General features: G+C 41.3%; 1 protein-coding gene across 4 annotated transcripts in view; it reads left to right on the top strand.

Annotated features, from left to right (window-relative positions):
* UTRN (utrophin) overlaps nucleotides 1-15102 on the top strand; it is a 583736-nt gene that overhangs the window by 556815 nt on the left and 11819 nt on the right. For all 4 annotated transcript variants that reach the window (XM_038766673.1, XM_038766663.1, XM_038766681.1 and 1 more), the window contains 5 exons: nucleotides 5040-5105; nucleotides 9108-9266; nucleotides 9690-9933; nucleotides 11540-11648; nucleotides 13443-13535. In XM_038766673.1, coding sequence (XP_038622601.1) covers nucleotides 5040-5105; nucleotides 9108-9266; nucleotides 9690-9933; nucleotides 11540-11648; nucleotides 13443-13535 — 671 coding nt within the window. The remainder of the gene's footprint in view (nucleotides 1-5039; nucleotides 5106-9107; nucleotides 9267-9689; nucleotides 9934-11539; nucleotides 11649-13442; nucleotides 13536-15102) is intronic.

The following is a 15102-nucleotide window of genomic DNA, read 5'->3' as shown; positions in this document are numbered from 1 at the left end:
TATGTGCTAAAACAATGCAGGAACATAGAAATTAATTCAGTTAAGCAAATACATACCCCTCCCTTCCTAGTTTGTTCCAGGACCCATTCTGGGGTAGACTCACAACTTAAGCAACTTCCAGGAAGTTAACGATGTGGTACACCTGCCGCAGTTGACACCTGTAAATTTCCTTTCTGCTCAAATTATGCAAAGCTTTATTTTCCTTAAAAATTAGCCAAAGGCTGCTTGCTAATGGTCTGTGGACAGACAAGGAGAATTTCTATCATGGAAACTCCTACCAATCAGGGAGTTGGGAGAATCAACTGAGAAATAATAAGTAGAATAGCCTTTAGGAAGACCACCTGGAGATTGTGTACTTCATTTTCATATCCATAATAATAATCATAATAACAATTGTGGCATTTTCTTAAGTGTTTTCTATGTGCCATGCCTTGGGGTAGGAACAAGATAATCAGTTTGGAATCAGTCCTAATGGAATTCACAGTCTAAGGACTGGCCTGTGTTATTGAAAGGGCAGATGTCCAGTGGCCATTATTGTTGTTGTTTTTATTCTTATTATATTTGTTAAACACTTACTAAGCATCAAGCACTGTACTAAATGCTGGAGTAGATAAAGGTTAATCATTTCAGACACAGTCTCTGTCCGACATGGGGCTTACATTCCAAGAACAAGGGAGAAAAGGCATTAAATCCCCATTTTACAAAGGAGGAAACTGAAGCACAGAGAAATTAAGTGAGTTGCTCAAGATCACAAGCGGACAAGTGGAGGAGACTGTATTAGAACCCAGGGCCTCTCATTCTCAGACCCATACTCTTTCCATGAGGCAACGCTGCTCCTCAGATGCCATAATCTTCATACTTGACTCATTACATCAGTTCTCCTTGCTGCACTATATCCAGGGAGAAGAGGCAGGATGTGGATTGCTTCCTGAACAGCACTTTTTGGCCTCTTCTTGGGCCAGTTCTCCCATGTTTCTGTGGTCCAAATTGCTTCTTCCACTACTTGGGCCAACCTTTCCCTTCAGAACCATCTCTTCTGGGTCCCATGGACTTCATGGTTCATACCACTAACCACCAGCTGAACAGGCTCGGGGCTGGACAAGAGAAAGCAGCAGGGTCCAGGGATGATAGCAGGGACCTGGAGCTGTGGGGGCAGTAACAATGCAACGTCCTGTGCTAGAGACTTCCCTGGTAACAACAACCTGGAGGGCAAACTTGTTGCTCTAATGTGCATTTCCCTGGCACACAGCTGAGATTACTAATGTCTGTTCAAGATAAATTGGTAAAATTTCACCTTTCAGAGAACCAGCTCACTAGTATTTTCTGGTTAATTGGTTGATTTGGTCTCAAAGGCTATTATCTAGTGTGTTTTACCAACCAAGAATACATTATAAACCTTTAGAAAAATGTACTAATGCCTTTATATACTGGTGAATTTCTTGCACCATTAAGTTTCAGGATGATTAGATAGCCTCACATAATGCCTTTTATTAAGGAATTACAGTGTTCTTAGGTATTTTAGTTCTTTTTTTTAGTAAAGAGTAGAAATTCTACATTATAGCTTCCAGGTTTTTCCATGGTCCAGACCAGATTTTGCTTGACATATCCCATTCCTAAATTGAATGGCAATTCCTTGGAATATTTCAAGGAAATATGAAAAAAACATTTCTTTCCTAAATATATGAAAAGATTTCTAGTGGAGCAGGCCACTCATTTTAACAATAACATTTTTTTAGGCAGTAAAGAATCACATCTCTTTTTCGCTTTCCTGTAATTTAAAGATAATTTCTTCTTTTAAGAAAGAAAATCAGATAGCTCTTACCTCCAAATATTTCAGCCCCAATGATGATGATGATGTTGATGATGATGGTATTTAAGCGCTTACTGTGTGCAAAGCACTGTTCTAAGCGCTGGGGAGGTTACAAGGTGATCAGGTTGTCCCACGGGGGCTCACAATTTTAATCCCCATTTTACAGATGAGGTAACTGAGGCACAGAGAAGTTAAGTGACTTGCCCAAAGTCACACAGCTGACAGTTGGAGGAGCTAGGATTTGAACCCCATGACCTCTGACTACAAATCCCATGCTCTTTCCACTGAGCCGTGCTGCAGCCAAGAATTTACTCTGTAGAATTTCAGTGACATAAAAGTACTGTAAATTATAACTGCATCACATAACAAGTCTGTGTTAAAATAATTTTAAAAGGTTAATTTTTAGCATATCATTTCTTCACACCTTCAGTAACAAAGCTGTGTTAATAGATTGCATAAAATCTCATACCATAAAAATGTTGCCTAGCCCTTTTCTCCTTAAGTATATCTTAAGATGGTGAAACCAATGACAGTGCACATTGGCATCCAGTTTTCTCATCTGCGAACATAGTTTCCATTTGTATTAATATTCTTACTTTTCCAATTAATTGTATTTATTGAGTGCTTACTGTCTGCAGAGCACTTGGGAGAGTACAATATAAGAGCATTGGTTGACATGTTCCCTGCCCACAATGAGTGTGTGTTCATTTCCCTTAAGGAGGTTTGCCTTTATCAACAAGTCTAGTAGCATACTTGGGGTTTAGGACTTCACAGATGCCCATTCTAATAACAACTGAAAGTAAGAGTAGTAAGTGAGATTGCCTGCTTTATTGACTGATTGTGCCTTTGATCATTTGGGCTATCAGCCCTGGGTTGACATTCTAGAGCTCATACGTTGGCTCACTTAATGTTGCATGAATCCAGAGACCAGACCTAGCCTATGGACAGTGTGTAACAGTGGCTTGGGTCCTGGTTGGGTACATGGCCTGACTACCAAATTGCAGTTTACCTAAAGGGTAAGTGGTATGCCCAGTGAGATGAAGGTAGCAGGCACTGGCACAGAGACAAACCTATCTATCTTTGTCCCTGTTCCCTAAGTTTAGAGACAGAAAATTCGGCAGAAAAGTGACTTCACATACTGGCTGAGTGGGTGGGGATGTGGGGAGTGTGGGTGGGAGCTGGAGAGCTTTTCATCTCTTTCTGCCCAGAGAGATAAGAAGGAGAACGTTCCCCTTTCTTCTTCTGCACAGACCATCGCTAGAGCAGAAGGGCAGTTGCCCAGACCCCTTGTTCTCTAGGGAAGTTACTACAATTGCTTAAAAATAAGTCCAGAAGTACAAATACAGAGGAAGATACACGTATCTTTCCAGGGAGAGAGGGAGGGATGAGTTTGAGTCTGGACTTTCCAATCCTCTCAGGCCTGATCCAGGCCCAACTGAATGTTAATTTGGGCTTATTTTTACATATAACATGTTTAATGCTCATGCATTAAGCAGATTAACACTTCTACATGCCCCTCTGGACACAGGAGCCTGGATGGATGCAGAAAGTTGTTCAACCTTACCTAGAAACTCTTATTTTTCTTCTAAAGCTTTTTACCTGGTCATCTATAATTTCCCACTGAATGTGAAGAATAATTTCATTTGGGTAAAGCCAGTTTGACCATTCTGATTTTTTTTTTCATTCATCAACTTCAAAATAGCAAGAACAGTAGAAAGGTATCAACCAAACACATACAGTGAAATGCCGGGCACATATGTTCCGTCTGAATGGCCTTCACGTTGCAGAGGGGATGAGCAGGAGTATCTGAGAAAAGTTGTATTTGGAAGAAAAAAAAGAAGATAGCCTGAAGAAAAGAGCCCCCACACAAGCATTTCATTCTCTCTCACAAGTTCCCGTCACACTCTCCCTGGTTGGGTGAGGGGCTCTTTTAGGCTGACATTCCTATTTAGGGTTTACAGTGTGTTCAGTAGGGGAAGACATACCCAATCAGTCAATCAATCCGTGGTATTTTATTGAGTTATTACTGTGTGTACAGCACCGTACCAAGTGCTTGGGAGAGTAAAATATGACATAATTGGTAGACTTGTTCCCAGGAGGAGCTAGTCATCTAGAGGAGAAGTTCAGAGACTTTGTTTTTAAATTCACAACACTATTTCCCCTCATAATTGTATTATCTGAGTAATTCTAGTAATCACATACTTTTTCTCCAAATGAAAGAGCAATGTTATTAAGGAAAAAAAACATTGAGACAGTTAATTGATCCAGTGATGTAAAACCTTAAGGTTTTTAGGCTCTAAATTTAGAATATGAGCGCATATGCTAGTGAACTATTCATGGAAATAGTTATGAAATCCAGAACTGTGAAGTTCTCCATTAGGTAGGTGACATTCCAAACTGAAAGTTGAATTTTAAAAATAAATAAGCTGTCAGGGGAAATAAGTGCTTCCTTTCTAACAGCTTAGCAGCACAATCAGGACTATATTGTACAGCTGGCACTTTCTGCACAGAGACTTGACCAGAGCATTTCTTGGCCATGGAAGCATAGATTCCTGGCTGGAGTTAGAGTTCCACTTCCTGAAATTCACACGGATTGTCCCTGAGCAATGGAAGATATTTCTGACAGAAATTATTTGGTGGGATTAGGAAAGGGAGTCTGTATTTTGCAAATATGTTTTGTCTATCCTTTAGGCACCAGATACTATTAGTTAACTGCAGAAAAAGAATATCCAAAGTGTTATTCATGCATTTAGAATTATTAATAGTAATAATAGTATTTGTTAAGTGCTTACTGTGTCAAGCACTGCTCTAAGCACTGGGATAGATACAAATTAATCAGGTTGGACATATTCGCTGTCCCACATAGGCTCACAGTCTTAGTAGACAGGAGGGCAGGTATTTAATCCCCATTTTACAGATGAGGAAACTGGGGCCCAGAGAAGTTATGTGACTTGCCCAGGGTCACACAGCAGGTAGTGGCAGAATTGGGATTAGAACCCAAATCTTCTGACTCCCAGTCCTGTGTTCTTGCCAGTAGGAGAGGAAAGAGACTCAAAAGAGGTCAGTGGGGCTACTCAGGGACTTAACTACACATTAAGGGGTGAATCACAAGCAATTTTAAATTTTTGCCTTTTCTAGTACAGTAAAAAGCATCCATTATCTAAGGATCTCTAAACACGATTTCCCTAACACTATTGGTCAATATTCTTTCTCATTTTTTGTTTTTCAGGCTGGCTCAAATGGAAAGGACCAATGGCTCCCTGCTCACAGATAGCAGCTCCACTACAGGAAGTGTGTAAGTAAAAATCACCTAATTAAGGCTGCTGGGAAAGGGCATTTCATTAGATTACTGTTGGCTAATATAATCTTTATTGATTGTGGATCTGAATTTTGTTTCCAATCAAAATGGGTAAGTGACACTGTGAAACATTCCTGCATAAATTTCATATTCTTGAACCCTAATGGTTTAAATTGGCCACATGCATTTAGTTGGATGTGTCATTTAAGTAAAATGAAGAGTCCTATATTTGTCAACTGATCCACCTCAAGAAATCAGGTCATTTCAGTTGGAATAAGAAGTGTCTGTATACTTTGCAGCTGTCTGCTTTTCTTAACTTGACCCAATTAATTAATGTAAATGTTATTCAGTAGAGGTACCTGTGTTTAACAATCAGTTTTCTTTTGCAGAGTAACATTATCTCTATGCTGTTTGCTTGCCATTCACTCACTAAAGACCCCCAAATAAGGAACAGAATAAACATTTCCCTCCAAAGAATGCACATGTCTGTCCAATAATAGGCACATAATCGGTGCTTAACCAATACCACAATTATAATTATTATGCCAAAATGTTTTTAACTGGATATCATGAGTCACGCTCCATGGTTTTAAACTTTTCCATTTAGTTTTACATATGAGCAAGTCACTTGACTGTTAGTATAAGTTCCTCCATTAGAGTGTAAAGTCCCTGTAGACAGGGAACATGTCTCATGCTGCTGTTGTATTTTTCTGAGCTCATAATGTAGTGTATTGCTCTCTGTGGGTACTGAGTAAAGAAATACCCTTATTACTGCTTCTGAAAAGCTCATGACTCTGTATTTCCCCACAGCCAGTTCATGAGCAGTAGCTAGATTGCTTTCTGTTTGGTTGATTTTCTTCCCACAGCCAACATATGGATGCAGATTCTGTGATTTAGCTTGTTTATTAGTGCAAGGTAGCTGGATCACTTAACTTTCACCTGATTATTCCAAAATTTACCTGGCCCGCCAAAGAGCTAGTCCATGTCATACATATTAGGAATCATTGCCAAAAAGACTTTAGACATAATTGACCATCACCAATCCCCAGAGATGTCAGTTCATTTTAAAAGATAATTTCTTAAAAAATATTCCAAACATTTAGTAAAATTTCGATTTTCCTATCCTTGTCTCAGTCTCTTTTCTTAACTCTCTAAATTAGGAGATTTGCTTTCTGTGGTCGAGTATTTTCTGATTCTAATGGAATTGCTCTCTGTTTTGGCAGGCAGTGTAGGAGGGTAAAGGAGAAAGGATAGTGCCCAACGCTGCTCAGAATTTATTGATAGCAATGTCCGGGTTGGTGTGGCTGTAGTAATTACTCAGGGCATGAGCCTATGGAACACAACTCTGCATATGTCAATGGCCTCCATATTGGAGACTCCCAATATATTCTAGAATATATGCAAAATCACTGGCTCCAAAATCGTGCTGTTTTCCATTTAAAGCATGAGCTTTTTTGGCTAGGTGAGAGCCATGATTTGGAATCCAGCATTTCTACCTTTGCCCTTCCCAATAGTTTGACTTGGAAACCCATAATAATAATAATAATAATAATAGCATTTGTTAAGCGCTTACTATGTGCAAAGCACTGTTCTAAGCGCTGGGGGGATACCAGGTGATCAGGTTGTCCTGTGTGGGGCTCACAGTCATCATCCCCATTTTACAGATGAGGTAACTGAGGCTCCGAGAAGTTCAGTGACTTGCCCAAGATCAATCAATCAATCAATCATATTTATTGAGCGCTTACTGTGTGCAGGGCACTGTACTAAGCGCTTGGGAAGTACAAGTTGGCAACATGTAGAGACAGTCCCTACCCAACAGTGGGCTCACAGTCTAGAAGGGGGAGACAGAGAACAAAACCAAACATATTAACAAAATAAAATAAATAGAATAGATATGTACAAGTAAAATAAATAAATTAATAAATGGAGTAATAAATATGTACAAACATATATACATATAGACAGGTGCTGTGGGGAAGGGAAGGAGGTAAGACGGGAGGGATGGAGGGGGGGCAAGGGGGAGAGGAAGGACGGGGCTCAGTCTGGGAAGGCCTCCTGGAGGAGGTGAGCTCTCAGTAGGTCCTTGAAGGGAGGAAGAGAGCTAACTTGGCGGATGTTGGAAGGTAGGGCATTCCAGGCCAGGGGGATGACGTGGGCCGGGGGTCGATGGCGAGACAGGCGAGAACGAGGCACGATGAGGAGATTAGCGGCAGAGGAGCAGAGGGTAGCAGAGGCTGGGCTGTAGAAGGAGAGAAGGGAGGTGAGGTAGGAGGGGGCGAGGTGATGGACAGCCTTGAAGCCGAGGGTGAGGAGTTTCTGCCTGATGCGCAGATTGATTGGTAGCCACTGGAGATTTTTGAGGAGGGGAGTAACATGCCCAGAGCGTTTCTGGACAAAGACAATCCGGGCAGCAGCATGAAGTATGGATTGAAGTGGGGAGAGACATGAGAATGGGAGATCAAAGAGAAGGCTGATGCAGTAGTCCAGACGAGATAGGATGAGAGCTTGAACGAGCAGGGTAGCGGTTTGGATGGAGAGGAAAGAGCGGATCTTGGCAATGTTGCGGAGCTGAGACCGGCAGGTTTTGGTGACAGCTTGGATGTGAGGGGTGAATGAGACAGCGGAGTCGAGGATGACACCAAGGTTGCAGGCTTGTGAGATGGGAAGGATGGTAGTGCCATCAACATTGATGGGAAAGTCAGGGAGAGGGCAGGGTTTGGGAGGGAAGACAAGGAGTTCAGTCTTGGACATGTTGAGTTTTAGGTGGCGGGCAGACATCCAGATGGAGATGTCCTGAAGGCAGGAGGAGATGCGAGCCTGAAGGGAGGGAGAGAGAGCAGGGGCAGAGATGTAGGTCTGCAGCAGACATGTGGCGGAGCCGGGATTTGAACCCACGACCTCTGACTCCAAAGCCCAGACTCTTTCCACTGAGCCACACTGCCATAAGGGAAATGTTATGCAAACATACTGGGTGTTGGTTCTCAGAAGTTTAAATTTTGTTAATGGAATTTTAGATAAATTGAAGAGATTGTACAGCTGGATCTGATTGTTGCTTTCCCCTTATTTATTGTCATTATTTTAGTGTAAATCAAGGTGAACAATTTTCCTGATAACTTCTTTTTCCAAATATGATAATCCTAGAGGATTACAGGATTATCACATGTGGTCTTCTTAGAGGCTGATGATAAGCAGCTTGGTTTGTGGGCTGTCTGCCTAGAGGAACAAAGTGGCACTGGGTTTTTCCTTTAGTTTTAGTATCTTCCTTTTCAGGGCCTGGCACTATCTACTCTCTGTCATAATCTGCAAAATTCAAGGGAAATTCCATTATTGAATTGGGGGAGAATTTCATCAGATGTCCAAGTGAGCTTGCATTGATGGTATTCTAAGTTTGGAGCAGCCATTGCCAAAACCAAACTATAGGGCTCACTGTTATTTTGTACTCTCCCGAGCGCTTAAAACAGTGCTCTGCACACAGTAAGTGCTCAATAAATACCACTGATTGATTGGTACTAAGCACTTGGGAGACTGTATTGCAATCAAATTATCAGATCCCTGCCCTGAAGTAGGGATTGTGACTGTGAGCCCCGTGTGGGACAGGGGCTGTATCCAACTTGACAACCAGACTGTAAGCTCGTTGTGGGTAGGGAATGTGCCCACTTATTGTTGTATTGAACTCTCCCAAGCACTTAATACAGTGCTCTGCACACAGTAAGGACTCAATAAATGTGACTGACTGAATGAGTTTCTACCCCAGAGCCTAGTACAGTGCCTGGGACATAGTAAGCCCTTAACAAATACCATAAAAAGAGCCCACTGATGGGTAGGGACCATCTCTATATGTTGCCAACTTGTACTTCCCAAGCACTTAGTACAGTGCTGTGCACACAGGAAGCGCTCAATAAATATGATCGAATAATTTAATTACCAACTAATATTTTACACCTGTGAATATAAAATCCATCTCCATGAGCTGTCTCTTTGTTGCCTTGGCTTCTGTAGGGAGGATGAACATTCTCTGATCCACCAATACTGTCAGACACTGGGAGGGGAATCCCCAGTGAGCCAGCCACAGAGTCCCGCCCAGATCCTGAAGTCTGTGGAAAGGGAGGAGCGGGGAGAACTGGAACGAATCATCGCTGACCTGGAGGAAGAGCAAAGGTAAAGTAGCATTTCTCCATCCGGATTTTGTGAGGTTTAGTTCAGTAATGTGTCTACTGCCCTTTCTTTATTCAGTTCCCAGAGGTAAGGGTTCAAACTTGGCTGCAGATGGTGAGGTCACTGTTTGAGAAGGGAGAATCAGACTGACAAATGGTTCACCAAGTCCAGGGAAAGCTCTGAAACAGGTGACAGAAGACAACCACATGTGCTAAACTGCAGTTTCATTCTCAAGTTACTTATGCTTTTGTTATTCAATTTTAACATTAAGTGGGTGGTCAGGCTGTCGTGGCATGAATTATTGGGGGCCCACTGACACAGGCGATGACATGACTTGCAGGTTTCAGAGGCACATGGTAAAATGATTCATCACATTTATTGGTACCTAATTGAATCACATCTCCTGTTTTGCTTTTTGTGCACTAGAATCCTGCAGGTGGAATATGAGCAGCTGAAGGAACAGCACCTTAAAAGAGGGATAAGCCCTCTTAGCTCACCCCCCAACTCCGTCGTATCTCCTCAGCATCCGTCTGGAGATTCTGAGCTTATAGCAGAAGCCAGACTCCTCAGGCAGCACAAGGGTCGTCTGGAAGCCAGGATGCAGATCTTGGAAGATCACAATAAGCAGTTGGAATCTCAGCTTCACCGACTACGACAGCTGCTTGAGCAGGTATGGCATTCAGCTCCTCTGATCTCTCCCAGCCTGGAGCCAATATGTGCATAAAGCAGTTTCACTTGAAATTTTTAACTCTAAGGAGTATTCAAATTGGATTGGAGCTACCTCTCAGAACAAACTGCACTGAGGTTCACAAAAGGATAACACAAACTCTGCTTCTTTATGTAGACTCCACTTCCTTTAAAAAAAAACCTGTAAGAAATAAACACGGAAATAAAATCTTAACATCTCCATTAACAGCTGCATCCACAAATTGCAAGTCACCCCATGCATTTGCACAGCAGACCGTTCATTGTACAATCACCAGGATGGAATTGATTCAAGCAGTATCAGTGGGATTTATTGAGCAACTACTGTGTGCAAAGCGCTGTTCTAGGTCTTTTTCTTAAAATGCACAAAAGGAGTGAAGGATGTGATCCTTGCCCTCAAAGAGTTTAGAGCTCAATGGAGAGGACAGTAGACATAATTTGCTGAAAGTAGGATGGGTAAGAGAGAGAGAGAAGTTATTAATGGACATAAATGAATAAGTAAACACAAGAATACTAAAGTGGCTGTTGGGGTGACATGGCAGGGGTGATCAGGGGTAGAAGGGAGAGGGAATGCTGCTTGACACTTTTGACTTCATCTAAGACACCCTGCCTCATGCCCACCATCCAAACAGAGGTATACGTCTCTGATTATGGTTTTGTCTGTTTCCAGCAAAGTCTCTATTATTTCCCTCTGTGATCTATTCTAGTGTTTAGCAATTCAGGACATTATCTCTTCTTTTCTACTTAAATCTTTTATGCTTCAAGGCTAGGCTTTTTCCTTCTTACAGCTGGCTGGCTGATTTACCATTCAGAGTGGCAATTAACGAAAGCTGGCCACCACTTTTTGAAGACTAAGTAGAAACTAGGTCGTGTTTCAGCCTTCTTTTCTCTAGGCTAAATAACTTTATGTTCTGGATCCCAACTGGGTATTTTTGGGTAAAGCTGATTTTACGAAAGCATCAGCTCTAAGAATTTCAAATCTTAAGTTCAAGTCTTTTTGGTATCTTAAAGCCTGTCCTTGTATCTGACGAAGGGAAAATATTTTCCAATGCCAAAAACATGGATGAATTGAGAAAAACACTTCATTTATGATTTTGATAAGATGTGTGTTACTCATTACTCAGCTTTTCTTATTTTAACCATTTATGACCACCTTATTTCTTTGCCAAGCCTGGTGGAGAAATAGAATTTAGAGAAGACAACAACTATTCTCATTCAATTAGTATTAATTGAGCGCTTACTTTGTGCAAGGGCACAGCACTAAGCACTTGAGAGAGTACAAATATAGTTTATAAACATATAAACAATCCTTGCCATTGAGGTATTTACAATCCAGTGGTTTTCTCAATGCCAAAGTCAGTGGGTTTAATTTAGCCCTAAACCATCTTTAAAAAAAATTCACTTTCTGTTTGACTGGAATTTTGTTGTTTTTTAAATTAGGTTTATTTTTGAGGTTTTCTCTTTTTAGTTTTTATGAGATTTTGTCAAAAGGACTCCCTTCTGACAATTTCTCAAAAATCAGTATTACCTTGCCAGTGAAACCTGCATTGAATTGTGTTACTTTATTTTAGCCTGAATCTAATGCCAGAATCAACGGCATCTCTCCCTGGTCTTCACCACAGCATTCTGCACTCAGCTATTCACTTGATCAAGATGCCAGCTCACAGTTCAACCAGACAGGTTAGTGTTCCTCTGTCTAATAATAATAATAATTATAATAATTATGGTATTTATTAAGCGCTTACTATGTGCCAAGCACTGTTCTCAGCACCAGGGTAGATACAAGGTTGTCCTAATTGGGGCTCAAAGTCTTAATCCCCATTTTACAGATGAGGTAACTAAGGCACAGAGAAGTTAAGTGCCTAAAGTCACATAGCAGACAAGTGGTAGAGCTGGGATTAGAACCCGCATCCTCTGATTCCCAAACCCATGCTCTTTCCAGTAAGCCACACTGCTTACGTGCTGGTTATGTGCTGATGAATGACAATGGGTTTTAAGGTCAAAAAGTAGTATTCTTCAGGCATGTATTAGGTGACGTAAGGAACAGGAAGTTTTGCCTCCATCTCAAATGAATAGAAATTCTACCTAACAACATGGGAAGTTTAAGGTATTGAAAAATGACAGGTTGAAGAAGAATTGTTCATAAGGTGCAGTAGATTCACTCTTAGAAAGCAGCTTGATTTTCCTGTCCAACATGAATGAATACGTTTCAGTGTTTATTCTCTCTGTTCACACTTTTGTGAATTTATTTCACACTTCACTGTTCTGAAAGAATGGAAGAGGCTTTCACATGAAATTCGCAGCAGTAGCCATCATAGAATGAGAACAAGGAACACTTCAGAGGGAGTTCTTTGTTTAATCAATCAGTAGTGTTTATTGAACATTTAATCAGTCGGAGATATTTATTGAGTGCTTACTTGGTGCTCGGGGGAATACAGTCGAGTGAGCAGACATGAAATATGCCTTGAGTTTATAATCTAGCAGGTGAGATTACAGGTAGGAGAGTCAGCCAACCATAAGGATATATGCATGAGTATTGTAAGGTGGGTGGGGTGGGGTAAGTACCAGTGCTAAGGGGTTAAGACTCAAGTGCATAGGTGACACTGAAGAGAGGAAAATTGGGTAGGAAATCCATCAGTCACATTTGTTTAGCCCTTACTATGTGCAGAGCACTGAACTAAATGCTCGGGAGAGTAAAGTATAAGAGAGTTGGTAGATAGGTTCCCTGCCCACAGTGAGCTACAGTCTAGACGGGGAAAGGAGAGGTTAATCAGAGAAGGCTTCCTGAAAGAGGTGGTCTTTTACTAGGGCTTTGAAGATGAGAGGGTAGTGGACAGCAGGAGGGGAAGGGTCAGGAGAGAGGTAATGATCAAGGGTGGATGGTGAGAGAGAGGCACGGTGAATAAACTTGTATTAGTGGAGCAAAGTATGTGGGCTGGATTGTAGTGGGAGAAAAGAGAGCATTGGGCACTTTGTTTATTTCAGATATTGATTTAAAATCACATGAAAATTAATGCTATTCAGGACTATTAGTCTGGTTGTCATAGACTAGGCCCACGCTGAATGGAAGGTTTATAAAACTGAGCAGGTGGAAAGCCATAGATTCTTTTGAAAAGTATGTAAAAATAAGTGAAATAGTAAATTTGTCCTTGCTACATAAGAGCCAGCTAAAAACCTAATTCTTATTTCTTTTTCATTTACATTTTTACTTCCACCTGCTGGATCATTTCCACTAACTCAGTTTCTGTCAAGCATCAGTAAAGCAGAATTGAAAATAGGTATAAATGAAAACCATAATTTCCCTTTGGACTTGTTAGGCTGCCAGCTTTCAGTTTAGGCATGCCCTACTATTGAATTGCAGAATCCTCTATAAATATTTTCTTCCAAAGGCATATGGAATGGGTATTGGTTTCAGGATAAGTTTTCCTTTTTATTATCAATGATCCAAACCGTCATTCCATCTGGTTGTCACAGCCGCAGATGATTTGTTGGTTCCGCCGCAGCCCACTAGCACGGATCTCACAGATGTCATGGAGCAAATCAACAGCACATTTCCTTCTTGCCACTGTAAGTGTTAAGTAAAATGAAGCTCTTTTTTGTTGCTATCCCCTTCTTTTTCCCCTTTCCCTCCTTCACATCTTGTTTGGTTAGATAACAAAAGGTAATATTGAAAATGGAACTGAAGTGGGGCTTCCCTACTTGCCCAATCTGACCTTCTTCAAGTCACTTAACTTCTTTGTGCCTGTTACCTTATCTGTAAAATGGGGATTAAATCCTCCTCCTTGCAGATTAGACTGTGAGCCCTTTGTGGGACAGGGACTGTGTCCAACCTGATTATCTTGTATCTACCACAGCACTTAGAACAGTGTGTGGCTCATAACAAGTACCCTTAACAAGTACCATTAAAAAAAAGATTATTGAAAATTAGCCATACACATAGCTGATTTCCTATTATAACCCAGCCGTCACTCTTTGCTCCTTTATTCATTCATTTATTCAGTCATATTTATTGAGCTTTTATCATGTGCAGAGCAGTGCATTAAGTGCTTGAGAAAGTACAACAATAAACAGTGATATTCCCTGCCCACAACGAACTTACAGTCTAGAGTGAGGAAGACAGAAATCAGTACAAATAAATAAAATTACAGATATATACCTAAGGGCTCTGGGGTTGGGAGGGGGAAGAGCAAAGGGATAAATAAAATTACAGATAAGTACATAATTTCCTTGGGGCTGGGAGCGGGGAAGTACCAAGAGAGCAAGTCAGGACTACATGGTCGGGAGTGGGAGATGAGGAAAAGTGGGGCTTAGTCTGGGAAGGCCTCTTGCAGGAAATGTGCCTTCAATAAGACTTTGAAGTCAGGGAAAATGGTTGTCTCTCGGATTAGAGGACTGAGGGCATTCCAAGCCAGAGGCAAGGTGTGAGACAGGCAAGATAGGCCAGCCTACTTATTGCATGCAGCTCTCCTCTATCTTGCTACCAACCCCTTGTCCACATCTCCCTTCTGACCTGAAACTCCTTCCCTTTCCATATATGCCAGACCACCACTCCCCCATCTTCAAAGCCTTATTATAATTACATCTCCTCTAAGAGGCCTTCCCCATCTAAGTGTCCTCTATTCCGTCTTCCTTCTGTGTCACTTATGTTCTTGGATGGGTGCCCTTTTAACATTTGGTATTGACTCCACCCTCATTCCTCTGGCTCTTATGTTCATATCCGTAATTTCTTTTAATATCCATCTCCCCCTCTGGACTGTAAACTCCTGGTGGGCAGGGAATGTGTCTGTCAACTCTTTTGTATTGTACTGTCCCAAACACTTAATACAATGCTCTGCACACATTAAGTGCTCAATAAATACCATTGATTGATACTGATTGAAAAAAATGAAGCTTATCCCCAATAAGATCCCATCCCTGAGAGGCAATAACAGTATAATCATGCTCCCTTTGAGACTGCACCTCGTGAGTGATAAAATGAAGTCAATTAAATAGTAGCTCTGTTTTTAAGAAGAAAATGATTGACTTGAACTATGGGGATAGCGTTTTATTTTAAAAGGGCAATTTTAGTGACATGCAAATTGGCAGTGGTCCTTGTTCTGTTTCTGTTAAGATGCTCTCTCCTTGTCCTGACCTA

The sequence above is a fragment of the Tachyglossus aculeatus genome, chromosome 2 (genome assembly GCF_015852505.1).
Source record: "Tachyglossus aculeatus isolate mTacAcu1 chromosome 2, mTacAcu1.pri, whole genome shotgun sequence".
NCBI classification, from domain to species: Eukaryota; Metazoa; Chordata; class Mammalia; order Monotremata; family Tachyglossidae; genus Tachyglossus; species Tachyglossus aculeatus.
The sequence above is the reverse complement of the archived record's forward strand: the minus strand, read 5'-3'. Positions and strand labels throughout refer to the sequence as shown.